The sequence below is a fragment of the Somniosus microcephalus genome, chromosome 8 (genome assembly GCF_052327205.1).
Source record: "Somniosus microcephalus isolate GS21.2 chromosome 8, FLI_Smic_1.0, whole genome shotgun sequence".
NCBI lineage: Eukaryota > Metazoa > Chordata > Chondrichthyes > Squaliformes > Somniosidae > Somniosus > Somniosus microcephalus.
Genome location: NC_140994.1, coordinates 310,570 through 336,191, shown reverse-complemented (window position 1 = coordinate 336,191; position 25,622 = coordinate 310,570). Strand labels below are relative to the sequence as shown.

At 46.0% G+C, this 25,622-nt stretch overlaps 1 protein-coding gene across 5 annotated transcripts in view; it reads left to right on the top strand.

The window, feature by feature from the left end:
* sh3pxd2aa (SH3 and PX domains 2Aa) overlaps nucleotides 1–25,622 on the top strand; it is a 650,923-nt gene that overhangs the window by 511,574 nt on the left and 113,727 nt on the right. For 3 of the 5 annotated variants that reach the window (XM_085994084.1, XM_085994083.1, XM_085994086.1), the window contains 2 exons: nucleotides 859–942; nucleotides 3,679–3,796. In XM_085994084.1, coding sequence (XP_085850210.1) covers nucleotides 859–942; nucleotides 3,679–3,796 — 202 coding nt within the window. The remainder of the gene's footprint in view (nucleotides 1–858; nucleotides 943–3,678; nucleotides 3,797–25,622) is intronic. The other 2 variants (XM_085994085.1, XM_085994087.1) reach the window with 1 other exon arrangement.

Below are 25,622 nucleotides of genomic sequence, written 5' to 3'. Positions count from 1 at the left end.
ATTGTGAATTAATTAATTTCTACTCATTTTCTCATTTAGTTGTTAAAGTTGTGTCTCTTCATGTAATTTCCATATTGTGTTTAATCAACTATTTCCAGTTCATTTTCAGTGATTGTTTTGAATCATTTTGTTGTACAGCAGCAAATCCGAATTTAACTCTCTGAGTACTGTGGGTATAAATAGTTAAGCTGTACCAATAATCATAAGATAATTGGTGCTCTAAAGTTGTTCTGTAAATTTACTCTTTTTTATGAGTATCATCCTTGCACCCCTGGAACTAGGTTTCCAATTCAGCCTGGGGGATAAGTTTCCTCTCTGGTGGATATCTAGGTCTTGCAGTAGGTCCTTTCACCCCTAGAACCTAATCCAGTGCAGACAGGGGATGACCTCTTGTTCCTTTGATGAGAGGCTGCATGGTGCAGTGCTCATTCACCTCTGGGCCAGCGGATCACATCTGTGTCAGGCAGAGGGCAACTTACCTCTTCCCTTCTCTCCTCATTAAGTTTATAAAGTATCCATCGGGTCCTTGAGGATGTGAGTCAACAGCACACAGTGACTCAAATTTGATGCTTACAAAGTCATTAGGTAATATCCATACATTCTCATCCTAATGATGGAAGGTGGTCAGTACTCAGAGTGTTAAAAGAGCGATTGCTTATCAGTAATCTCATTGTCTGTACTAAAAATGGAGCTTTGGCTGTTCTGCAATAAAAGGTTTATTTATATTGCTTCAATCCCCAAAACTCCTTCCAGCCCTGATCCTAGTAATTGCTTTGTGAATATGTTCATCTCCCTGTTGTAAACACTTTCCTGTTTGTTTTTGTGTCTGTTTTTTCATATTTCCCTCCATGCTTGTAGTCACTAAGAGACGTAAAGCCCATCTGCGGCGGCTGGACCGGAGGTGGACTCTGGGAGGAATGTGTAACCGCCAACAAAGTCCAGGTGAAGAAAGCCCTGCGCCCTCTTACAGCACGTGCAATGTGTCATGTTTAATTCTATGATTGCAGGGAAAGAGAGGTGGTGTAAGATTAAACCCTTTGCACTCTCCGCAATACTTTTTTAAAAAAGAAAGCTGACTATTCCACTCTCTGAGGAAGCTGGGTGCATGTCGTGTTTGTGTCTGTGTGTCACTCTTTGAACTGCTTCTGGTGTTTTTTGATCTGATTTTTCAATCTTCACTGTTACTTCAGCATATCTTTGTTTTCAGCACCTACCAGAGTGGGTGCAAACAAATAATATGCAAAAAAAGATGGTTAACTTCAAAACCTGGGTCAGATTGAAGGATATAAACAATAACTTCAAGGTACAGGTTACATTTTTAAAAATCAAGTATTTAGAGAATTGTAAAAATGAATGCTATAAATGGTGATATTCTTGTATGTGAAGTTGGCCGTGTGTATCACAGAACATGTGGGGCCTGTGTGGCTGAGAGTGGGAGCATTGACACAAATGTCACAAATTTGAAATTAACTTTTCATAGTAGTTTTGGCAATGTAATTGATTGGTAGTCTGACTGTGGTAAATTATAATATAAGTAATTCTCCTTATGTTGCTACTCTTTTCCTCACCGTCCATGGAATCTATCTGGTCTGACTCTCTCTCTTTGAAGGTTTCAGACAGACTTGCTAATTTGAAAAGACAGGCTTATAAATACATTCATAAAAGTGACTGGAATCAACATATTTAAATAACCAAGTTTTAAAAATCTGCAGACACACATTCTGGCTGCGCTGCCATGCTCTGGCTGCGTTGCCATGCTCTGGCCGCCGCCGCTGACACATCCTGGCCCCCACCGGTGCTGCGCCCTGGCTGTGGCCGGTGCACTTGCTGTTGTCGGTGTAGTGTGATGAATATATTGGGTAATGCATTGATTTTTTCAGCATCAGTGCTTTTCATTAACTGAAATGTTCTAGGTTTGAGTTACCCATTTTTGTGCCACATCCAATGCTTTGCCCAGCAGGCTTTTAGTAAGTGAAGTCTAGTCAAGACTTAGATCCGAACAGATGTTTGTCCTTTTTCAGCCTGTGAAGCTGCTTCCTTAAACATTGCTTTAATAGTCTGGTAGACACTGACTGATGAGGGAGGGATAATGGAAATAAGGCTCTGCTGAGTGAATTCGATGTGTGTTGGAAGGGCTGAAGATTTTCCAAAACAAAATACTGGAACTAGAAAATACTGCCAACAGACACTAAATTATTATTTTAAAATTACACTAATGGTTTCATTCTTCAGTCTGTGTTCCTCTCAGCTACCTGCAGAGACTCCCTCCTTAATCTCAGAGACCCTGTGCTCCTCTCAGCTTTCTAAGGATGAGGCATTTGGAATAAAAACAAATGAACATAACCTCCTTTCAGGCATTTCACTTCACAATGGTATTTCTGGAATTGTATTTCTGAAGATTTCAACACATTAACAAATGCAAAATGAAGTCAGAATTGCAACAACACAACAACTTCTTCTCCAAAAGCCCAGTATTGCACACAGCAACTGTTTTCAAATGCAGAATTTTGATTTGATTTAATTTGTTTTGTGTGGGAAGTGCCAGTGGTGGGGGATGAAATCCCGTTCACTTTCTCCCCAGTACAGAGATTAATTCCTGCCTGTACTATGATGGGTAGAATGTATTACACAGATTAAACACTTGCAGTTATGATAGGACACTTTTCCAGTGCAAAGCTTTCATTACCCAAATGTCCAGTCTTATATGGGCAGGTTGGATTGAAGACCTTTTCCTTACAGCTCCAGGAATTTTTGTCTTGAGACCCTAACATTCCAGCATGGTGTGACCTTTCCATATCCCATACCACCTGCCTTTCTAGCTATTAAAGTCCAACTATCTAGTTGGGGCTTAACTTTAGTGTTTTATATATGTCAGTCTTCAATTCATAGAGTAACATTTCTGTGCATACGGATGTACCCTACCTATGTGTGCAAATACAATGTCTTCTTCTTAGGCAGTCCCTCGGAACCGAGGATGACTTGCTTCCACATTAAAAATGAGTTCTCAGGTGACTGATGAGTCCAATGTGGGACCTACAGTCTCTGCCACAGGTGGGACAGATGGTGGTTGAAGGGGCGGGTGGGTGGGGTGCTTGGGTTGATGTGCGCTCCTTGCGGTGCTTGAGCTTGGCTTCCGCTTGCTCCCGGCGAAGAGACTCGAGGTGTTCGGCGCCTTCCCGGATGCTTCTCCTCCACTTCGTGCGGTCTTGGGCCAGGGATTCCCAGGTGTCGGGGATGTTGCACTTTTTCAAGGAGGCTTTGAGGGTGTCCTTGAAGTGTTTCCTCTGCCCACCTGGGGCTTTCTTGCCATGCCGGAGCTCCGAGTAGAGCGCTTGTTTTGGGAGTCTCGTATCGGGCATGCGGACGATGTGACCTGTCCATCAGAGCTGATCAAGCGTAGTCAAAGCTTTGATGTTGGCCTGAGCGAGAACACTGACATTGGTGCACTCATCCTGCCAATGGACCCAACCAGTGTGTGTCCACATGGGTGCACCTGCTCTGTTCCCCCTCTCACCCCGTTCCCAGATCGCTCCATGTAGTAGTTCCTGATTCCAACAGCTCACCGACACTGTAGAAACTGATTCCTAATGGTCACACTCAATTATTGTTAATTATGTCTCTGAGAAAGAGTTTGGAACTACCTTGTACTAACTTTGCTGTGATATTTATTTGTGGTAGAGGAGAAATACATCACTGTGCAGCCATATGTCAACCAGGGCAAAGATGAGATCGGTTTTGAGAAAGGCGTCATGGTGGAGGTCATACAGAGGAACCTGGAAGGCTGGTGGTTCATCAGGTGAGCTTTATTGTACAGGTACATTACACAGATAAAATCCTTCATATTCTGCTGTTAATGTCTATATATTTTACATCCGTGGGACAATCTAAATATTGGAACAACATTAAAGTTGGCTTTACTTTACTCTTTACTTGCCTCTTTACTTCTCCTGCCTTCCATCCTATCACAGATTCTTTTGTTCTTTCATCCCCTCCCCCATTTCCCAGCCCCTAAACTTGCTTTAAAATCTGTTCCATTTCCTGCTTTTTTCCAGTTCTGACAAAAGGTCTTTGACCTGAAACGTTACCTCTGTTTCTCTCACCACGGATGCTGCCTGACCTGCTGAGTTTTTCCAGCGTTTTCTGTTGTTATTTTAGATTTCCAGCATCCGCAGTATTTTGCTATTGTATTAAAGTTGGCTTATTGGATAAAAGTGTTCTATGGAGGCATACATATTAGAAAAAAGAAAGGAAGAAAGATTTGCCTTTCTGTAGCGCCTTTCATGACCTCAGGACGTCCCAAAGCGCCTTACAGCCAATTAAGTACTTTTGAAGTGTAGTCACTTGTGTAATGTAGGAAACTTTGAGTTTCAAGCCTTGGGCCTGTGATCTTCAACAGATAAACTGTAAATGAGCTTATCTGTTGGAGAAGCAGTGGGAGCATTATAGTGGGTAGCCATGTGTCTGAGCTAGACAGTACTCCCATTCCTGATCACTGCCTATTGAACCCTGCTGAGAAGAGAAGGTATGTGGTCATCAGGTGAGAACAAGATGGAGTTCAGATGTAGTCCATCCTTCCCCATAATGGATTTAGGTTGCTAACGCTCACCTTCTAGGCTCGCATATGTAGGGTGGGCTCTTGGATGATGTACTTGAGGGCAATAAGTCTCCCATAACTATAGTCTCCCATCCCTGGCAACATTCTGGTGAATATACACTGTATGCTCTCTCTAGGTTTAATATCCATGGGGATTACGTTAAGACAAAATCCATATAGGTAATGTTAAGAATCCTGGAATGGTTACAGCACAGAAGTAGGCTATTCGGCCCGTCGAGCCCGTGCCAGCTCTCTGCAAGAGCACTTCAGCTAGTCCCACCCCCCATCCTTTTCCCGTAGCCCTGCAAAATGTATTCCTTCAAATACTTCTCCAATTCCCGTTTAAAAACCACAATTGATGCTGCCTCCACCACCCTTTCAGGCAGTGCATTCCAGAACGTAACCACTCGCTGCGTAAAAAAGTTTTTCCTCATATCACCGTTGGTTCTTCTGCTAATCACCTTAAACCTGTGTCCTCTGGTTCTCGACCTTTCTGCCAATGGGAACCGTTTCTCTCTATCTACTCTGTCTAGACCCCTCATGATTTTGAACAGCTCCATCAAATCTCCTCTCAACCTTCTCTGCTCTCCAGTTGAGGCCGAACCAGTGTTTTATACAGGTTCATCATAATTTCCTTGCTTTTGTACTCTATGCCTCTATTTATGAAGCCCAGGATCCCGTATGCTTTTTTAAACGCTTTCTCAACCTGCCCTGCCACCTTCAACGATTTGTGCACATAAACCCCCAGGTCTCTCTGTTCTTGCACCCTAAATGTACCCTTTAGTTTATATTGCCTCTCCTCGTTCTTCCTAACAAAATGTATCACTTCGCACTTTTCTGTGTTAAATTTCATCTGCCATGTGTCTGCCCATTCCATTAGCCTGTCTATGTCCTCTTGAAGTCTATCACTGTTCATTATACTTCCAAGTTTAGTGTCATCTGCAGATTTTGAAATTGTGCCCTGTACACCCAAGTCCAAGTCATTAATATATATCAAGAAAAGCAGTGGTCCTAGTACCAACCCCTGTGAACACCACTGTGTACCTTCCTCTAGTCCGATAAACTACCGTTCTCCACTACTCTCTGTTTCCTGTCACTTAGCCAATTTCGTATCCATGCTGCCACTTTCCCTTTTATTCCATGGGCTTCAATTTTGCTGGCAAGCCTATTATGTGTCACTTCATCAAATGCCTTTTGGAAGTCCATGTACACCACGTCAACTGCATTGCCCTCATCAACCCTCTGTTACCTCTTCAAAAAACTCGATCAAGTTAGTTAAACACGATTTGCCTTTAACAAATCTGTGCTGGCTTTACTTAATTAATCCACACTTGTCCAAGTAACAGTTAATTTTGTCCCGGATTATCATTTCTAAAAGCTTCCCCACTACCAAGGTTAAACTGACTGGCCTATAGTTGCTGGGTTTATCCTTGCAGCCTTTTTTGAACAAAGGTGTAACATTTGCATTTCTCCAGTCCTCTGGCACCACCCCCGTATACAAACAGGATTGGATGATTATGACCAGTACCTCCGCAATTTCCACCTTTACTTCCCTCAGCATCCGAGGATGCATCCCATCCGGTCCTGGTGACTTACCTACTTTAATACAGCCAACCTTTCTAGTACCTCCTCTTTATCAATTTTTAGCCCATCCGGTATCTCAATTACCTCCTCTTCCATTATGACTTTGGCAGCATCATCTTCCTTGGTGAAGACAGATGCAAAGTACTCATTTAGTACCTCAGCCATGTCCTCTGCCTCCATACATAGATCTCCATTTTGATCTCTAATTGGCCCCACCCCTCCCCTTACTACCCGTTTACTATTTATATGCCTATAGAAGACTTTTGGGTTCCCTTTTATGTTAGCTGCCAATCTATTCTCATACTCTTTCTTTCCCCCTCTTATTTCCTTTTGCACTTCCCCTCTGAACTTTCTATATTCAGCCTGGTTCTCGCTTGTATTCTCAACCTGACATCTGTCATACGCCACCATTTTCTGCTTCATCTTATTCTCTATCTCTTTCATCATCCAGGGAGCTCTGGCTTTGGTTGCCCTACCTTTCGCCCTTGTGGGAATGTACCTCAACTGTACCTGAACCATCTCCTCTTTAAAGGCAGCCCATTGTTTGATTACAGTTTTGCCTGCCAATCTTTGATTCCAATTTACCCGGGCCAGATCCATTCTCAACCCACTGAAATTGGCCTTCCTCCAATTAGTATTTTTACTCTAGGTTGCTCCCTGTCTTTTTCCATAGCTAATCTAAACCTTATGATACTGTGATTGATCACTGTTCCGTAAATGTTCCTCTACTGACACTTGCTCTACTTGACCCACCTCATTCCCCAGAACCAGATCCAGCAATGCCTCCTTCCTCATTGGACCAGAAACCCGTACTGATCAAGAAAGTTCTCCTGAACACACTTCAGAAATTCTTCTCCCTCACTGTCCTTTACACTATTACTATCCCAGTCTATATTAGGATAGTTGAAGTCCCCCATTATCACTACTCTATAGTTCTTGCACCTCTCTGTAATTTCCCTGCAAATTTGCTCCTCTATATCCTTCCCACTAGTTGGCAGCCTACAGAATACACCTAGCAGTGTAATGGCAGCTCTATTGTTTCTCAACTCTAACCAAATAGATTCTGTCCTTGACCCCTCCAGGATATCCTCTCTCTCCAGCACTGTAATATTCTCCTTAATCAATACTGCCACCCCACCTCCTTTCTTTCCTTCCCTATCTTTCCTGAACGCCTTGGGGAAGAAATTCCCCTCCTTTGCACCTTCCATGGGGGGTGGGGGCAAAGGCCTTTTCGCCCAGACGCTGACCATGCCACCCACCAAATTCGGCGGGAGGTTAGCGGCGTCGCTTCAGTGTTGCGCCCCGATCTCCTGCGCTCCGGTAGCACCCCAGCACAAAAATTCCTTCACCACCTGCAGCAGCACCGGGCGATGGCAGTGACTGCTACAGGGGACGCAAGCAGAGCGGCCAGCCGCTAGTGGGACGCCATTTAAAAGTGAGGTGGCCGCCCGCCTTGAAAAAAATGTCGGATTTAAAAAAAAAAAATTTTGTGCCTCCAGACGCGGGGTCTGTGCTGTGATCGGTCAGCCCGGCACTCTGCTTGAGTGCTGGGCAGATCGCGTGGCACCCCCGCTCTTTGGTGGTCCAGGTAAGTTTTAAAAAAAACTGCGGAGTTTAATTTGGGGAAGAGCTCCTGCAACGCGGCAGCGCTACACAGCCCCAGTGTGTGGCGCTGCTGAGCTGTGCGCCCCGGGTCATGAACTTCCCCCCTTGCGCTCGAAGAAGCAAGTGGAGCGCTTGATTTAGCGCACCATTTCCCTCTTGGTGCAAAAAAAGGGAATTTCAGAGAGGTTGGAAGAGGTTAGCGCCTGGCGCTAACTTTTCTAGCTTTTCTGATTTAGCACCCCAAACAGGACTCGAGGGGAATTTCTAGCCCCTTATATCCAGGAATATTTAGTACCCAAACCTACCCTTTTTTGAGCCAGGTCTCAGTTATCGCCACAACATCATATTCCCATGTGTCTATTTGCGTAGCAGCTCACCAACCTTATTTATCACACTTCGTGCATTCACACACATGCATTGTAAATCTATCTTAGACCTTCTGTATTCTCTCTTAGTCTGACCCCACCTAATACCATACTATTTCTTACTCTAGAGGCTATCTGTCTCTCCCAATCCTTGGTGCACCTTGTTTCTTCTTTCTAATGCTGGGGGTCACCATTAACCAGAAACTTAACTGGACCGACCACATAAATACTGTGGCAACAAGAGCAGGTCAGAGGCTGGGTATTCTGCGGTGAGTGTCTCACCTCCTGACTCCCCAAAGCCTTTCCACCATCTACAAGACACAAGTAAGGAGTGTGATGGAATACTCTCCACTTGCCTGGATGAGTGCAGCTCCAACAACACTCAAGAAGCTCGACACCATCCAGGACAAAGTAGCCCGCTTGATTGGCACCCCATCCACCACCTTAAACATTCACTCCCTCCACCACCGGCGTACCGTGGCTGCAGTGTGTACCATCTACAAGATGCACTGCAGCAACTCGCCAAGGCTTCTTCGGCAGCACCTCCCAAACCCGCGACCTCTTCCACCTAGAAGGACAAGGGCAGCAGGCGCATGGGAACACCACCACCTCCAAGTTCCCCTCCAAGTCACACACCATCCTGACTTAGAAGTATTTCGCCGATCCTTCATCGTCGCTGGGTCAAAATCCTGGAACTCCCTACCTAACAGCATTGTGGGAGTACCATCACCACACTGCAGCGGTTCAAGAAGGCGGTTCACCACCACCTTCTCAAGGGCAACTAGGAATGGGCAATAAATGCTGGCACTGTCAGCGACGCCCTGATCCCATAAACGAATAAAAAAAAAATCCTGGTGCCCATCCCCCTGCCAAATTAGTTTAAATCCTCCCCAGCAGCACTAGCAAACACCCCCCCCCCCCCCGCGAGGATATTGGTTCCGGCTCTGTTGAGGTGCAACCCGCCCGGCCTGTACAGACCGCACCTCCCCGAGAACTGGTCCCAATGTCCCAGGAATCTAAAGCCCGCCCTCCTGCACCATCCACGCATTCATCTGCTCTGTCCAACTATTTCTATACTCACTAGCTTGTGGCACTGGGAGTAATCCGGAGATTACTACCTTTTGAGGTCCTGCTTTTTAACCTCTTTCCTAGCTCCCTAAACTCTGCCTGCAGGACCTCATCCCTCTTTCTATCTATGTCATTGATACCGATATGGACCATGACCTCTGGCTGTTCGCCCTCCCCCCTCAGAATGTTTTGCAGCCATTCAGAAACATCCTTGACCCTGGCAACAGAGAGGCAACATACCATCCTGGAATCACATCTGCAGCCACAGAAACGCCTGTCTGTTCCCCCAGCTTTCGAATCGCCTATCACTATTGCTTTCCCGATCTTCCTCAGTCCTGAGTACTGGTTAAGGGAATGAGATGCACTCGGGACTCCTGCACTACCTGCCTAGTCCACCTTGTCTGTCTGGCGGTCACCCGAAAAATTGGAAGAGAACTGGTAGAATTGTCCATGTTTAGTACATAAGAACATAAGAATTAGGAACAGGATTAGGCCATACGGCCCCTCGAGCCTTCTCCGCCATTCAATAAGATCATGGCTGATCTTTGACTTTAACTCCATTTTCCCGCTCGATTTCCATATCCCTGATTCCTCTAGAGTCCAAAAATCTATCTATCTCAGCCTTGAATTACAGGCCACCAAACAGTGAAGATGAGACAGGATCTGCAATTCAGAGAGATATGCAAGAACAGGGCAATAATATTGGGTGAGAACGTGTTTTAGAATACATCCAGGACTGCTTCAGAGATCAGTGTTTCTAGTCCAACAGGTAAAGAAGCATTGCTTGATTTAGTACTGGGAATTCTACCAAGCACAGGTAGATTGGAAAAGGCGATTGCAGGGTAAAGCAGTAACGGAGCAATGGGAGGCATTCAGGGAAGAGATAGTTCCGGTACAAACTAGGCATATTCCTTTGAAGGGGAAAGCTAGAGCATCCAAAGCTAATACACCCTGGATGACAAAGGAAATAAAAGGAGATGGAGCAGAGGCAGCATAGAGGACAAGCTGCTCGCAGAGGGAGGAGGAGGAGGGGGAGAAGGAGGCCTTACCCACCTAGGGTCTTTGAGAGCAATTCTCTTACCTCAGCCTGAGCCAGGAGCAGTGTGTGAGGCGCCTGCACTTTACGAAGGAGGTGCTCACAGAACTCTGCAACCTCTCACAACCAGACCTGCAGCCTCACTCCAGGGCAAGGACAGCACTGCCAGTGGCTGTGAAGGTGACCGTGGCCCTGAATTTCTTCACATCAGGATCCTTCCAGGCTGGAGAAGGCGACATCTGTAACATCTCGCAGTTCGCCATCCACTGCTGCATAAGAGAGATAACAAAAGCTCTTTATGCCAAGGGAGGGGACTTAATTGTCTTCTCTCTGACCAGAGAGAAGCAGGCGGAGCATGCACGTGACTTTGCTAGGTTAGCGGGCTTCCCCATGGTCCAGGGCACCATCAACGGCACCAGTGTTCCCTGTAATTTTGTTTTGGGTGTGCGGCCCATTCAAATTTCCACGCATGCGTGGTTTTTCCATTTAAAAGCCGCTGAGCGGCCTGCGCGGGACCTCCAGACTGCTGCGCACACGCGCAGCTTAACAGGAACATTGGTGGGCACACTTCTAAATGCTGAGATGTACCGCAACTGCAAAGGTTTTCACTTGCTGAATGTGAAGTTGGTGTGTGACCATGCTCAGCACATCATGATGGTGAATGCCCAGTATCCTGGTAGCAGTCATGAGGCTTTTATTCTACGCCAGTCCACTTTCCCTCAGTCTTTGAGCCAGCAAGACAAACCAGAGGGTGGCTACTGGGCGACAAGGGCTATCACTTGACCACCTGGCTCATAACTCCACTCCGTAACCCAACCACATGTGGCCAACATGCGTAGAACGAGAGCCATGCTGCCACACTAAACATCATAGAGCAGACCATTGGGGTGCTGAAGCAATGGTTCCGCTGCCTGGACCACTCTGGAGGAGCCCTACAGTACTCACCAAAGCGTATGCTCCAATTCATGGTGATCTGCTGTATCCTCAACAACCTAGCCATCATGAGGGCACAGCCCTTGCCACAATGATATGGCCACCAGCTCAGGATCAGAAGGAGGAAGCGTAAGGAAGGAGGCAATCCAGACAGCCCCTTTCTGGACAAATATCCAGGATCGAATCATCTGCCTGTGAACCAGTGACCGCAACCCCAATTCCCCATTCAACATTAGTCCCACGCCTTACCTTCCCTCTGTTATTGACCATCATAGCATCGTCTTGGCCACAATGCTGAAATAAAAGCCACAAAGCAAACACGCCAATCCAACTTTATACATCTATCCATCCAATATTGCATCAAAAAATCTACTAAATCACCCTTGTGCATTCCCCTAGTGACTGTCTTGTGTGTGCCTTTGACTATCCTAGTGCTCCTACACAGTGCTACCCTAGTGGCTGCAGCATGGCTGGTGGAACCAGCCTAAATATAAAGAAACAAAGAATAGCAAAGGAAAGAATAAAGTAAGGGAGGACATTGATGGCCAGGGAATAAATAGAGTTGTAGAACAGGAGTGTAAAAAGATGGTTAACAATAAAGTGAGAGGAACTGCTATTAAAAATGAGTTAAGCTGTCTGTACAGCAATGCACAGTGTCCATAATAAAACAGGGGAACTGGAGGCAATAATATGTTGCGAGGAACCAGACATAGTAGGGATTACTGAGACATGGCTACAGAAAAATCAGGACTGGGAATGAAACATTGCAGGATATAACATATTTAGAAAAGATAGAGAGGGAAAAGGGGCAGGTGGAGTAGCTGTACTTATTAGGGATAACATAATGGCAGTAGAAAAAACTGACGCAACTATCAGCAAGACAGAAATAGAATCCATGTGGTTAGAAATAAAAGATAATAAAGGATCAATCACACTAATATATCTAACACTGGAAGAGAGGTGGAGGAAGAAATATACAAACAAATTAGGGAAATGACTAAAAAACATAGAATAATAATCATGGGGGAATTTCAACTACCCTGATATTAATTGGCCAGAAGAGGTAGGTAAAGGGGATAAGGGAATGGAGTTCCTACAATGTGTACAGGACTCTTTTCTAACCCAGTATGTAAGACACCCAACAAAGGAGGATTCGCTATTGGATCTAGTAATGGGGAATGAACCAGAGCAGATAAAAGAAGTAAAAGATGGGGAACATCTAGGCAATAGTGACCATAATATAATACACTTTAAGATAATAATTGAGTATGACGAAGTCCAGGGTAATAGATTGGAGAAAAGCTAATTTTGCGGGACTGAGAATAGAACTTGGGAAAATAAAATGGACAACAATATTGGCAAACAATGATGTAGAACACCAGTGGGAAATATCTAAAACGGTGTTCAACAGAGTCCAGGGAAAATATATTCCACTGAAAAACAAGAGCAAGCTAAACACCAATGAGACACCATGGATGAATAAAGACATAAGGGAAAAATTGAGGGTAAGAAAAGAGGCATACATTAAGTACATGGACAGAAGGGGAGAGCATGATGAGAGAATACGAACAGATTAGGGGAGAAGTCAAAAAAACAATTAGAAAGGCAAAAAGGAACTATGAAATTAAATTATCAAGGAACATAAAACAAAATAGTAAAATATTTCACAGGCACATGAATAAAAAATGAAAAGTCGCAATGGGAATAGGGCCACTAAGAGGTAGAGAGGATAATATCACAGGCAGCGATAGAGGGATAGCAGAAATATTAAATAATTACTTTGCTTCAGTATTTACCAGGGAGACAGAACAGGTGGACATGACATTGGATGATGAGATTGGAAATGAGATAACTGCATCTCTATATATATATAATTGCTCTTCTGTCTGTCTGTCTGTCCGTCCGTTCTCTATACGTTTGAAAGTTATAGAGCGTACCGACGCGCGCGTCACGTCAAAAGAAAGCTTGCGATTCCGGACCGGTCATAGGCGTATTTACGTTTCGGCCGGACAAAAATTGCGCCCGCGGTATCCAAAAAACGTTCAACATTCCGCTCATTAGCATCTCATTAGCGACAGGTCGACCAATTGTACGGCGGGTTCCTGGCGCGTGCCATCCTACAGTTGAGTGTTGAGTGACTTGACGATTGACCAATCCTACGTTTCAGTGACCTGACGGTCGACCAATCGGTGCGTGTGTGGGCGGGCCTTATCGTTCTGAACCGAGGTGAGTGGCCGCCATCTTGCTTCCATTCTTTTTCCTGCTTTCTGCGTCTTTCTTTTCAAATATACATTTCCAGCAAAATAATATTGAATTTATTAAATTGTTTTAAAAAAAAATTCATTCATTTGTAAATATTTTTTCTAACCTGAACATTCTTTTTCCTACCTTTTCCCATTTTTTTGTTAGGCTTGAAAGCCTGGGCCTTTCTTGCCCAGCCACGCCCGAGCTAGGGCTTCTGCTAAGCTCCTCACCCCACCCCCCCCCGTCACGTTACCCGGGGCAACGGCGTCAGCCACGAGGGTCAGGGTGCGGGCGCAGCAGGGGCAGCTGAGACGCGGCGTCTCTCTGTTCCACGCTCGGCTCGGGCGGGGGGCGGGTCTCTCAGCCGCAATCGCCGATCTGGAGGGCGGAGCTCCGGAGAGCGGGAGGGCGGGGCTCCAGGGAGTGGGACGCCGCTGCTCGGGAGGGCGGGGCTCGGGACATCGGGGAGGCGGGACATCGGGAGATCGGGGGGCGGGACATCGGGAGATCGCGGGGCGGGACATCGGGAGATCGCGGGCCCGGACTACAGATCGGGGGGGCGGGGCTCGGGAGATCGGGGGGGCCACCCTCGGGGGGCGGGGCTCCGGAGATCGGGGGTGGGGCGCCGGAGATCCGGGGGGGCGGGGCTCGGGGATCGGGGCTCCGGAGATCGGGGGGCTCGGGAGATCGGGGGGCGGGGCTCGGGAGATCGGGGCTCCGGGGGGCGGGGCTCGGGAGATCGGGGGGGCCGTGCTCCTGAGATCGGGGGGGGCGGGGCTCGGGAGATCGGGGGGGCAGGGCTCGGGAGATCGGGGGCGGGGCTCGGGATATCAGGGGGGGCGGTGCTCGGGAGATCGGGGGCGGGGCTCCGGAGATCGGGGGGGGGCTCGGGTGATTGGGGGGGCGGGGCTCTGGGACTCCCCCCTCCCTCCCCCTCTCCCCTTCCTCCCCTCCCATTCCCCCCTCCCCCTCCCCTCCCCTTCCCCCTCCCCCCTTCCCTTCCCCTCCCCCCCTTCCCCTCCCCCCTTCCCCCCTCCCCTTCCCCTCCCTTTCCCCCCTCTTCCCCCTCCCCTTCCCCCCTCCCCTTCTTCCCCCCGTCTTCCCCCCCTCTTCCCCCCAGTCGCTCTCTCTCTCCCCCCAGTCGCTCTCTCTCTTCCCCCCAGTCGCTCTCGCTCTTCCCTCCAGTCGCTCTCTCTCTTCCCTCCAGTCGCTCTCTCTCTTCCCCCCAGTCGCTCTCTCAATTCACAATTCACAATTCAAATCACTTTATTGGCATGATAAGGTACATCTTATGTTGCCAAAGCATCAAAATACATTTATGGTTGAACACATAAACGCAGTTCTATTCATACAGTGTATAAACAGGTATATCCCTGAGTGTATAAATATACATTCGCATTGTTTATATATACTCTTTTCTTAGTTTACTGGTTGTCCCTCTGTTCATGGCAAGCTGTAACATAGTGTGCCACCAGTGTTACACAGCTTCTCTCCTCCCCCAGTAGGAATGGGAGTTTTTGGTTGTCATTCAGATTTCTGAATTCAGGGCATATTTGTGAGAATTTTTGGTAGAAATTCTCCCTGATGCCCTGATATTTTCCACAGGCTGTGAGGAAGTGCATCTCTGTCTCCACTACTCCCTGACTGCAGTGAGAGCATATCCTGTCTTCTCTTGGCAGCCTGGTCTGCCTGTGTCTGCCTTTTTCGATCGCTAGGCTATGTTCGCTAAGTCTGTACCTTGTCAAGGTTCTTCTCAGTTTGTTATCCTTTACCATGGTCAGATAATCAGCTATGTTGTATTGTCTGTTTAGGGCCAAGTAGCAAATGAGTTTGCTTTGGGTTTTTGTTGTTTCTGCCCAATATGTCAGATATTTTTCCTTTTGCTTAGCGACGATTGTGTTGGGTCGAATTCTTTGTGTTACCCTGTCACTGTCCTGGGGCTGGTTATTGTTAGTGGTTATTTCACTGAGTCCCAGGACTAGTTGACTGAGGGTATTCTTTTTTATGGTCAGCTCTTGGCATTTCAGGGCGTCGTAGTGATAGCATTGGGGGTTGCTCATTTGTAGGTGATTCCAAATTTTGGTGGCTCTTTTTTAGATAGTGATTATTAATGGATATTGGCCTAGTTCCGCCCTGCATGCATTGTTTACTGTTTTCCTTTGAGTCCGGAGGATACTTTTGCAGAATTCTGCATGTAGGATCTCAATTGGGTGTTTGTCCCATTTTGCAAATTCTTGTTGTGTTAGCAGTCCCCATACCTCACTGCCATAGAGTGCAATTGGTTCAATTACTGATTTGAAAATTTTGAGCCAAATGCTAATTGGGATTTCTATTTGGATTGATTTTTTGATGGCATAGAAAGCCCTTCTTGCTTTCTCTTTCAGTTCATTCACAGCCAGTTTGAAGTTTCCGGTAGAACTGATTTTTAAGCCCAAGTATGTGTAGTTAGTGGTTTGTTCAATTTTGGTTGTTCCTACTGTGAAATTTATTTTGGGTCCCTGATATTTGGATCTTTGCTGGAACACAAGGACTTTGGTTTTTTGGGGATTTATTGTCAGGGCCCAAGTCTGGCAGTACGACTCCAGCAGGTCCAGGTTCTGCTGCAGACCCTCTTTAGTTGGTGACAGCAGAACCAGGTCGTCTGCATAGAGGAGGAATTTAACCTTGGATTCATATAGGGTGAGGCCGGGTGATGTAGATTGTTCAAGTAGTTTTGCCAATCCATTTATGTAAATATTAAAGAGTGTCGGTGAGATTGGCGAGCCCTGCGTCACCCCCCGTCCCTGTGGGAAGTATTTTGTTTGTTTGTCTCCAATTTTAACTGCACATTTGTTGTTTGTATACATTGATTTAATTGCATCATATGTTTTCCCTCCTACCCCGCTTTCGATAAGTTTCAGGAATAAACCGTCATGCCAGATGGAGTCGAAAGCCTTCTGGAAATCTACAAAGCATGCGTAGATTTTGCTTTTGTTATGGTGAACGTGTTTGTCAATTAGGGTCTGTAGGGTGAAGATATGATCGGATGTTCTATAGTTTGGCAGGAATCCAATTTGGCTTTTACTCAAGACATTGTGCTCCTCAAGGAAGTTTATAAGTCTTTTGTTTATGATGCTACAGAATACCTTCCCCAGGTTACTGTTTACACAGATGCCTCGATAGTTGTTTGTGTCGATTTTGTCCCCACTTTTGTATATGGGCGTTATGAGTCCTTTGTTCCAGATATCAGGGAAATAACCGACACTCAGAACCAAGTTGAAGAGTTTTAGGATAGCCAGTTTCATTTTGTCGTCTGTGTGTTTAATCATCTCGTTTAGTATGCCGTCTGTCCCGCAAGCTTTTCCTGGTCGCAGGTCCTTGAGTTTTTCAAGAAGTTCTTTTTCTGTTATTATGGCGTCTAGCGGGTTTTGGTTATCTTTTATGGCCATTTCTAGCTTTTCCAGTTTTTTGCATATTTGGTGTTGCTCTGGTCTTAGTGTGTTTTTCTGGTATAATTTTTCAAAGTGGTTTACCCATGTGTCCCCATTTTGAATGGCCAAATCGTCGTGTTGTTTTTTGTGTAGTGTCTTCAAGTTTTCCCAGAAACAATTGGAATCAATGGATTCCTCCATGGAGCTGAGTGTATTCTTAATATATTGCTCTTTTTTGGTTCTGAGTGTGCTTCTGTATTGTGTTAGTGTCTGACAATAAGTAAGGCGTAATTCCTCGTTTTCTGGATGTCTGTGTTTTTGGTTTGATATTTTTCTAAGTTTTTTCCTCATGTTATGGCAATCTGGGTCAAACCATTTTTCATAGTTTTTTGTTTTGGGTTTGTTCTTGCGAGCTTTCAAGTTTGCACTTGTTGCCAAATTATCAAAAATGTTGTTTAGGTTAATAACTGCCCGGTTTACGCCTTCTTTATTGTGAGTGTATATGTTATCCAGAAAGGTGTCTAAGAGGGCTTGAGTTGATGCGTTGTTAATTGTTTTCTGGTATTTTTCCGAGCCGTTTTTGGCCCATCTGTACGATTTTTTGGTGTTGTACAGTTTACAGGGTTGTGTTTCTATGTTGTTTGTTTCTGTCGTTTTGAGATACATAGTAATTTGGCTGTGATCTGATAGTGTTGTTTGTGGTTTGACTGTGAATGCTCTGAAAGAGGATGGGTCTAAATCTGTAATCATGTAGTCTACTGTGCTGCAGCCAAGAGGTGAGCAATAGGTCGATCTTCCTAGGAGGTCTCCTATGAACCTACCATTGACAATGTACAGACCCAGGTTTCGACAGAGCTGTAGTAGCTGTTTTCCGTTGGTATTTGACTGCTTGTCGCAGTTGTGCCTGTATGGAAGGGAAGGGATGTCAAAGTGGTTATTCCCGAATACGTAATTGTTTCCCTGATTATTGGTGAAGTCTGGTTCTTCGCCCGTTCTTGAATTGAGGTCCCCACAGATCAACACGTTCCCCTGGGCCTGGTATTGGATAATTTCCCCCTCCATGTTGGAGAAGGTGTCCTCTTTAAAGTACGGGGAATCAATTGGAGGGATATAAAGTGCGCAAATGTAAACATCTTGGGTGTTTGAGATAATCTCCCTCTCAAGTTTGAGCCACATGTGGTTTTCGCCCTTTTTTATAAATTTGATGTAATTCTTAAGTTCTGTTTTAAACCAGATCAGTATGCCTCCGGAGTCTCTGCCTTGGGTTACACTTGGTAATTTATTGGAGGGGACCACCAGCTCAGTGTACCCTTGGGGACAGCCAGTGTGTCCTTTTCCTTTATACCAAGTTTCCTGTAAAATGATAATATCTAGATCTTTTGTTTCATCTATGAACTCTGGGGTCCTACTCTTCACGTCTCGCACCGAAGAGCATAGACCTTGGATATTCCAGGTCGAAATATATAAGGATTTCATGTTAAGTTTGATCTTTTACTATGATAGGTTAAAGAGTGGTACGTGTTTGTCGTGTCTAAGTGTGGGAAAAAAAAGATCATCTCAGTTGTCTATAAAAGTTAATACTTTTTGGTTACAGTTCTTTCTATTAATTAGTCCTTGATCCATAAGGCGGAAGTAGATGCTGCTGCACATCTGCTTATTGTCTCTTAATGGATTGTTTCTGTCTGAGGTATTGCGTACGTCCTGTGCATCTCTCCCTCTGTCTGGCTGGGAGCGGTCCTGTTCCCCTGTGGGACAGGAGTGGTGCAGGTCTGATATTGTTGTTTTGCATGGGGATCCTCTCTGGTCTCGGCTGGTGTGGTGGTGGTCTTTGTAGCGGTCCGGATATGTACCCCCGCCGATCTCTGGTGGTCGGGGGGGGGTCCTCTTGGAGTTTGGGTATGGACCCGGTTAAAAGCGACGTCCTTCAGGGCTTTAGCAAAGATCGATATTCTTTGCCTTTGGATGTGGACGTGGTCGTAAAGACATTCCTCATCGAGGGTGGGGTGTTGGGCCAGGTGCACGTTGTGTGTTGATTCGCAGTCTCTTGCTATGCTGGCATTTATCTCATGAATTGTGTTGTTGTTGAAGTCTGTTCTCGGCAATATTGTGGAAACAGTGATTCTAGTGTTTGGAAATGTACTGCTTGCCTTCCTGATCATTGCTCTGAGCGATGTTGCTACCTCTTTCTGTTGGGCCTTTAGGTCATTTGTGCCCGTGTGTATTATTATGTGTTGGGGGGAGCCTAATCTGGCTTTGGTCAGCCATCCCATGGCTCTGTCTGTTGTTGGGCACCAGATCTTTTCTACTTTACTTCTAGGGAAGAGCTTTTTCTCCCATAGAAATTTCCCATTTGAGTCTATGAGTATTACGATGTCAGCCTTGTTTGTGTTTACTGTCTGGTGGCTTTCGCCTGGACTCATAGTGTGTGTGTTGGGCTGGGGTGTCTGGTGTGTGCGTACCTCTTGTGAGCGGCTCGCTTGTGGTTCCACGGTGGTGGGGGAAGATTGAGAATCAGTATGCTGGTCGGTCTGTGTGGCACCCCTTGTATTGTGTGTCTGTTGCTTTTGTTCCATGTGGGAGTGCATCCGTTCCGTTCGGCTCTGTCTTGTCTTATCTCTAGCCTCTGGTTGCTGGTCTAATGGTGTTATCTCTCCTCTATGGCTCTCTTCTTTTTCCTGCAGCTCTTTCACCTGATTCCTAAGTAGATTCACCTGGTTCTCAAGTAGATTCAGCTCTCTCTTGTGTCTCTCCCTCTCCTGCTTTTGTTCGTGATTCATTTTGAGGAACTCCTCTCTAAGTTTAACCATCTCTGTCTCTAATTGATTAAATTTATCTTTTTGTTGTATCAGGCTGTGTGATCCCGGGGTATGTGTCTGGTCGGCCCTGGAAGGCTCACTCACTTCCTGGCTATGCTGCTCTTCTCTTGGTGAGCTGGGATTGGTAGGGGGACTATGTGTGGCTTCCTCCCTGGTAATTATGCTGGGGTTTGTCAGTTGTATCGTGTGGCTGTGGGTCCCCGGGGTTAGTGTCTGGTTTGAACTGTGTGGCTCGTTCACCTCCTGACCAGGCAGATTTCCTCCTGGTAAGTTGTCAATGTTGGGGGGAGTGCGGGCCACTCTGGGGCTGTTCCTTCCCCTCTTAGTTAATCCTTTCAGTGTCCTGAAGGCCGTTGCAAATTTGTCGAGGTTGCCTTGCACTACTATTGTTCCGGTATTGTACACGTTGACAGTCGTGGTTGCCCTGTTTCCTGGTGTGTTAATTTTCATTTTGGACCCATTTGCGGTATTTTCTAGCTTAACACTGGTATAGTGTGATTTTATTGCTGTGATCCAAGCCGCTGGCTGATCTGAGTAGAAAATGAGGTTACTTTTTGTCCCATTATTGTACCAGTCAGCAAAAAGATTTTCTGGTTTTTCTCTCATCTGATCATGCTTGATCGCTTTTATAGCTTTTTTTGCGGTGTTGGGGGGAATCTGGAAGCGGTTGCTCTCAGTGTCCCTCGGGGGCTGTTGTGGATCTTCTGATTCGCTCATTTTTGGTAAAGTATTGTTGATCTTAGAATAAGCTTTTCTGGGGCCCCGTGTTTGGTGTTTCCCTCTCCCTGTTCGCGACCTTTCCCGGTCCCCCTCTCCGACCCCGTGGTCCCTGGGCCTCGGCTCCTGGGTTCACCCTTCTCAGGTCTGGGTCTGTGAGCCGCTGTTTCCCGGCGCCTTCGGGCTGTTCCCCTCCCCCTCACAGGTCTCTGGGCCTCTGTTTCGGCCTGGCTCCTCGGACCTTTCCCTGGGCCTCCCTCCCTGGGCCCTGTACTCACGGTCTTGGTTGCGAGCCTTCTGGTTGCTCCCCTTCTCCTCAGAGGTCTCTGTGCCTGATGGCCTGGCTCCTCGGGCCTTTCCCGTGCTGGATTTCTGGGCTGCGGCCCGAGTCCCCACGGCTGTGCCGATTGCTGGATTGTTGGGCTGCGGCCCGAGTCCCCTCGGCTGTGCCGATTGCTGGATTGTTGGGCTGCGGCCCGAGTCCCCTCGGCTGTGCTGATTGCCGGGCTGCGTTCTGAATCTCCTCGGCTGTGCCGATTTCTGGGATGCGGCCCGAGTCCTCTCGGCTGTGCCGATTGCTGGATTTCTGGGCTGCGGCCCGAGTCCTCTCAGCTGTGCCGATTGCCGGGCTGCGTTCCGAATCTCCTCGGCTGTGCCGATTTCTGGGATGCGGCCCGAGTCCTCTCGGCTGTGCCGGTTGCTGGACTGCGGCCCGAGTCACCTCGCCTCCTCGAACTCGGTCCCGATGCCGCAGACTCAACCGCCGCTGCTGAAGCCCCGTGTGGCTGCCGTTCACTGGTTTGTGTCGTTCTTCTTGTTTCTTTTTTGCTTTGGCTTTTTTTTGTTCTCTATTTTCCTCTGGGTTTTTTTTCTTTCTTTGGTAGTCTTTCTGGCGGTCGTTTCCTTCTCTACTTTGTCTAGACTAATCTAAACTTAAACTAAACTAAATTAACTTAACTAGAACTAAATTTAATTTTAAAACCTTTTAAAAATTGAAATGAAACTTTTTTCCCCACTTTAGACACTAAAAACACTAAAATCTCAGCAGCCCATCTTCAGCGTGTGTATTCACTCCGTCTGCTCTCTCTCTCTCTCTCTTTCCCTCTCTCTCTCTTTTTCCCTCTCTCTCTTTCTCTCTTTTTCCCTCTCTCTCTTTCTCCCTCTCTCTCTCTCCTTCTCCCTCTCTCTCTCTCCTTCCCTCTCGCTCTCTCCTTCCCTCTCGCTCTCTCCTTCACTCTCGCTCTCTCTCTCTCTTTCCCTCTCTCTCTCTCCTTCCTCTCTCTCTCTCTCCTTCCCTCTCTCCTTCTCTCTCTCTCTCTCCTTCTCTCTCTCTCCTTCTCTCTCTCTCCTTCTCTCTCTCTTTTTCCCTCTCTCTCTTTCTCTCTTTTTCCCTCTCTCTCGCCTTCTCCCTCTCTCTCTCCTTCCCTCTTGCTCTCTCCTTCCTCTCCTTCCCCCTCTCTCTCTCCTTCCCTCTCTCTCCTTCCTCTCTCTCTCTCTCCTTCCTCTCTCTCTCTCTCTCTCCTTCCCTCTCTCTCTCCTTCCCTCTCTCTCTCTCTCCTTCCCTCTCTCTCTCTCCTTCCCTCTCTCTCTCTCCTTCCCTCTCTCTCTCTCCTTCCCTCTCTCTCTCTCTCTCCTTCCCTCTCTCTCTCCTTCCCTCTCTCTCTTTCTCTCTTTTTCCCTCTCTCTTTCTCTCTTTTTCCCTCTCTCTCAGTTCAGTTCAGTTCAGTTCAAATGCTTTATTGGCATGAAAGTTTACAGAGAACCATATTGCCAAAGCTTACATAGCAAAAAGGTACAGTTTTCCAACATTCTGTAGGTGTCAATCGATTTGACATTTGTTGGGTATATACAATATTACTTTTAAACAATATTAATTTTAAACAGTCTTTCTACTTCATTTGGTACGTTCAATATTAATTTTAAACAGTCTTACTTTTAAACAGTCCTCAGGTTGTGACATGTTGTTACATATTTAGCCCCAAGGTATGGTCTGTCTCCTTCTCCTAGGACTAATCTCAATTTTGACAGATCATCCAATTCCTTGAAATCTGGGGTTGTTTGGCTTAGCTTGTTGAATAATATGTTTCTTGATGTGTTGAATTTTTCGCATTTTAGGAGGAAATGCATTTCTGTTTCAACCTCGCCAGCCAGACATTGATCGCATATTCTATTCTCTCTAGGCTGCCAGGATTTCTTGTATCTGCCTTTTTCAATTTTCAGTTGGTGGTCGCTTAGTCTGTACCTGGTGAGGGTCTGTCTCTGTTTTGTGTCTCTGATGGTCGTGAGGTAGTCTGCCAGTTTATATTCTCTTTTTAGGGCCCGGTAACATTCTAATCTGCTTTGGCTTTCGGTTATTTTGTTCCAATGTTCCAGGTAGGTTTCTTTGCATTTTTTAATGATTTGGTTCACTCGGATTGGTGTTTGGACGGCTGTGTTGGTCTGGGGCTGGTCAGGGTCCGGCTGAGTATTTAGTTTCAGCAGCAGTTGACTCAGGGGACTCTTTTCTGGGTTTAGCTCTTGGGTCTGAAAGGCTTTGAAATGAAGGGTGTCTGGGGAGCTAGATTTGAGGTGATTTAGGAAGTTTAGTGCTCGTTTTTGGATGTTTATTATCAGTGGGTATCTGCCTAGTTCGGCTCTGCATGCATTTGTTGGCGTTTTTCTTTGGGTGCGAAGGATGCTTCGGCAGAATTCTGCATGTAGGGCTTCTATTGTGTGTTTTTCCCATTTAGTGTAGCTTTGGTGATTTAGCGGGCCCCATACTTCACTACCGTACAGTGCAATGGGCAGGATTATGCTGTCAAAAATTTTGAGCCAGATTTTGATTGGGATTTGGATGTTGTAGAATTTTCTCTCCTTCCCTCTCTCTCCCTCTTTCCCTCTCTCTCGCTCACTCTCCTTCTCTCTCTCTCTCCTTCCCTCTCTCTCTCTCCTCTCTCCCTCTCTCCCTCTCTCTCTCTCTCTCCTTCCCTCTCTCTCTCTCTCTCCTTCCCCCCCTCTCTCTCTCTCCTTCCCTCTCTCTCTCTCCTTCTCTCTCTCCTTCCCTCTCTCTCTCTCTCTCTCCTTCCCTCTCTCTCTCTCTCTCCTTCCTTCCCTCTCTCTCTCTCTCCTTCCCTCTCTCTCTCTCTCTCTCTCCTTCCCTCTCTCTCTCTCCTTCCCTCTCTCTCTCTCTCCTTCTCTCTCTCCTTCCCTCTCTCTCTCTCTCTCCTTCCCTCTCTCTCTCCTTCCCTCTCTCTCTCCTTCCCTCTCAGTTCAGTTCAAATGCTTTATTGGCATGAAAGTTTACAGAGAACCATATTGCCAAAGCTTACATAGCAAAAAGGTACAGTTTTCCAACATTCTGTAGGTGTCAATCGATTTGACATTTGTTGGGTATATACAATATTACTTTTAAACAATATTAATTTTAAACAGTCTTTCTACTTCATTTGGTACGTTCAATATTAATTTTAAACAGTCTTACTTTTAAACAGTCCTCAGGTTGTGACATGTTGTTACATATTTAGCCCCAAGGTATGGTCTGTCTCCTTCTCCTAGGACTAATCTCAATTTTGACAGATCATCCAATTCCTTGAAATCTGGGGTTGTTTGGTTTAGCTTGTTGAATAATATGTTTCTTGATGTGTTGAATTTTTCGCATTTTAGGAGGAAATGCATTTCTGTTTCAACCTCGCCAGCCAGACATTGATCGCATATTCTATTCTCTCTAGGCTGCCAGGATTTCTTGTATCTGCCTTTTTCAATTTCCAGTTGGTGGTCGCTTAGTCTGTACCTGGTGAGGGTCTGTCTCTGTTTTGTGTCTCTGATGGTCGTGAGGTAGTCTGCCAGTTTATATTCTCTTTTTAGGGCCCGGTAACATTCTAATCTGCTTTGGCTTTCGGTTATTTTGTTCCAATGTTCCAGGTAGGTTTCTTTGCATTGTTTAATGATTTGGTTCACTCGGATTGGTGTTTGGACGGCTGTGTTGGTCTGGGGTTGGTCAGGGTCCGGCTGAGTACTTAGTTTCAGTAGCAGCTGACTCAGGGGACTCTTTTCTGGGTTTAGCTCTTGGGTCTGAAAGGCTTTGAAATGAAGGGTGTCTGGGGAGCTAGATTTGAGGTGATTTAGGAAGTTTAGTGCTCGTTTTTGGATGTTTATTATCAGTGGGTATCTGCCTAGTTCGGCTCTGCATGCATTTGTTGGCGTTTTTCTTTGGGTGCGAAGGATGCTTCGGCAGAATTCTGCATGTAGGGCTTCTATTGTGTGTTTTTCCCATTTAGTGTAGCTTTGGTGATTTAGCGGGCCCCATACTTCACTACCGTACAGTGCAATGGGCAGGATTATGCTGTCAAATATTTTGAGCCAGATTTTGATTGGGATTTGGATGTTGTAGAATTTTCTTTTTATTGCATATAGGGCTCTTCGGGCTTTTTCTTTTAGTGCATTCACTGCTATGCTGAAGCTCCCTGATGCTGTAATAGTTAGACCAAGGTAGGTGTAGCTCATAGTGTGTCCTATAGTGGTATCACTGAGGGTAAACTGGTATTTGTTTTCCTGACATCTGGGTCTTTTCTGAAAAATCATGATGTTGGTTTTCTTTAGATTTACTGTTAGAGCCCAATTTTGGCAGTATTTGTCGAGTAGGTCTAGTTGTTGCTGTAATCCCTGTTCTGTGGGAGACAGCAGAACCAGGTCGTCCGCATAGAACAGGGACTTCACTTCTCCATCCAGGAGACGGAGACCTGGTGACTCGCTTTGCTCCAGCATGTCTGCTAATTCATTTATGTATATGTTGAACAGGGTCGGGCTCAAATTGCAGCCCTGCCGGACGCCTCTTCTCTGGGTGAAGAAATCGGTGCGTTTGTCTCCAATTTTGACCCCGCATTTGTTTTTCAGATACATTGATTTAATAAGGTCATAGACTTTGCCCCCTATTCCACACTGAAGAAGTTTATAATAGAGCCCTTCGTGCCATATAGAGTCAAAGGCTTTCTTGAAGTCGATGAAACAGGCGAATATTTTCCCATTTTTTGTTTGGTGTTTATGTTTTTCAATGAGGGTGTGAAGGGTATAGATATGGTCGGCGGTGCGGTGTTTTGGAAGAAAGCCTATTTGGTTTTTTCTGAGGATATTATGTTTGTTAAGAAAATCAAGTAATCTACTATTTAGAATACTGCAGAATAACTTCCCTAGACAACTGTTGACACAGATGCCGCGGTAGTTATTTGGGTCTGATTTGTTTCCACTTTTATATATCTCTCTCTCTCTCTCTCT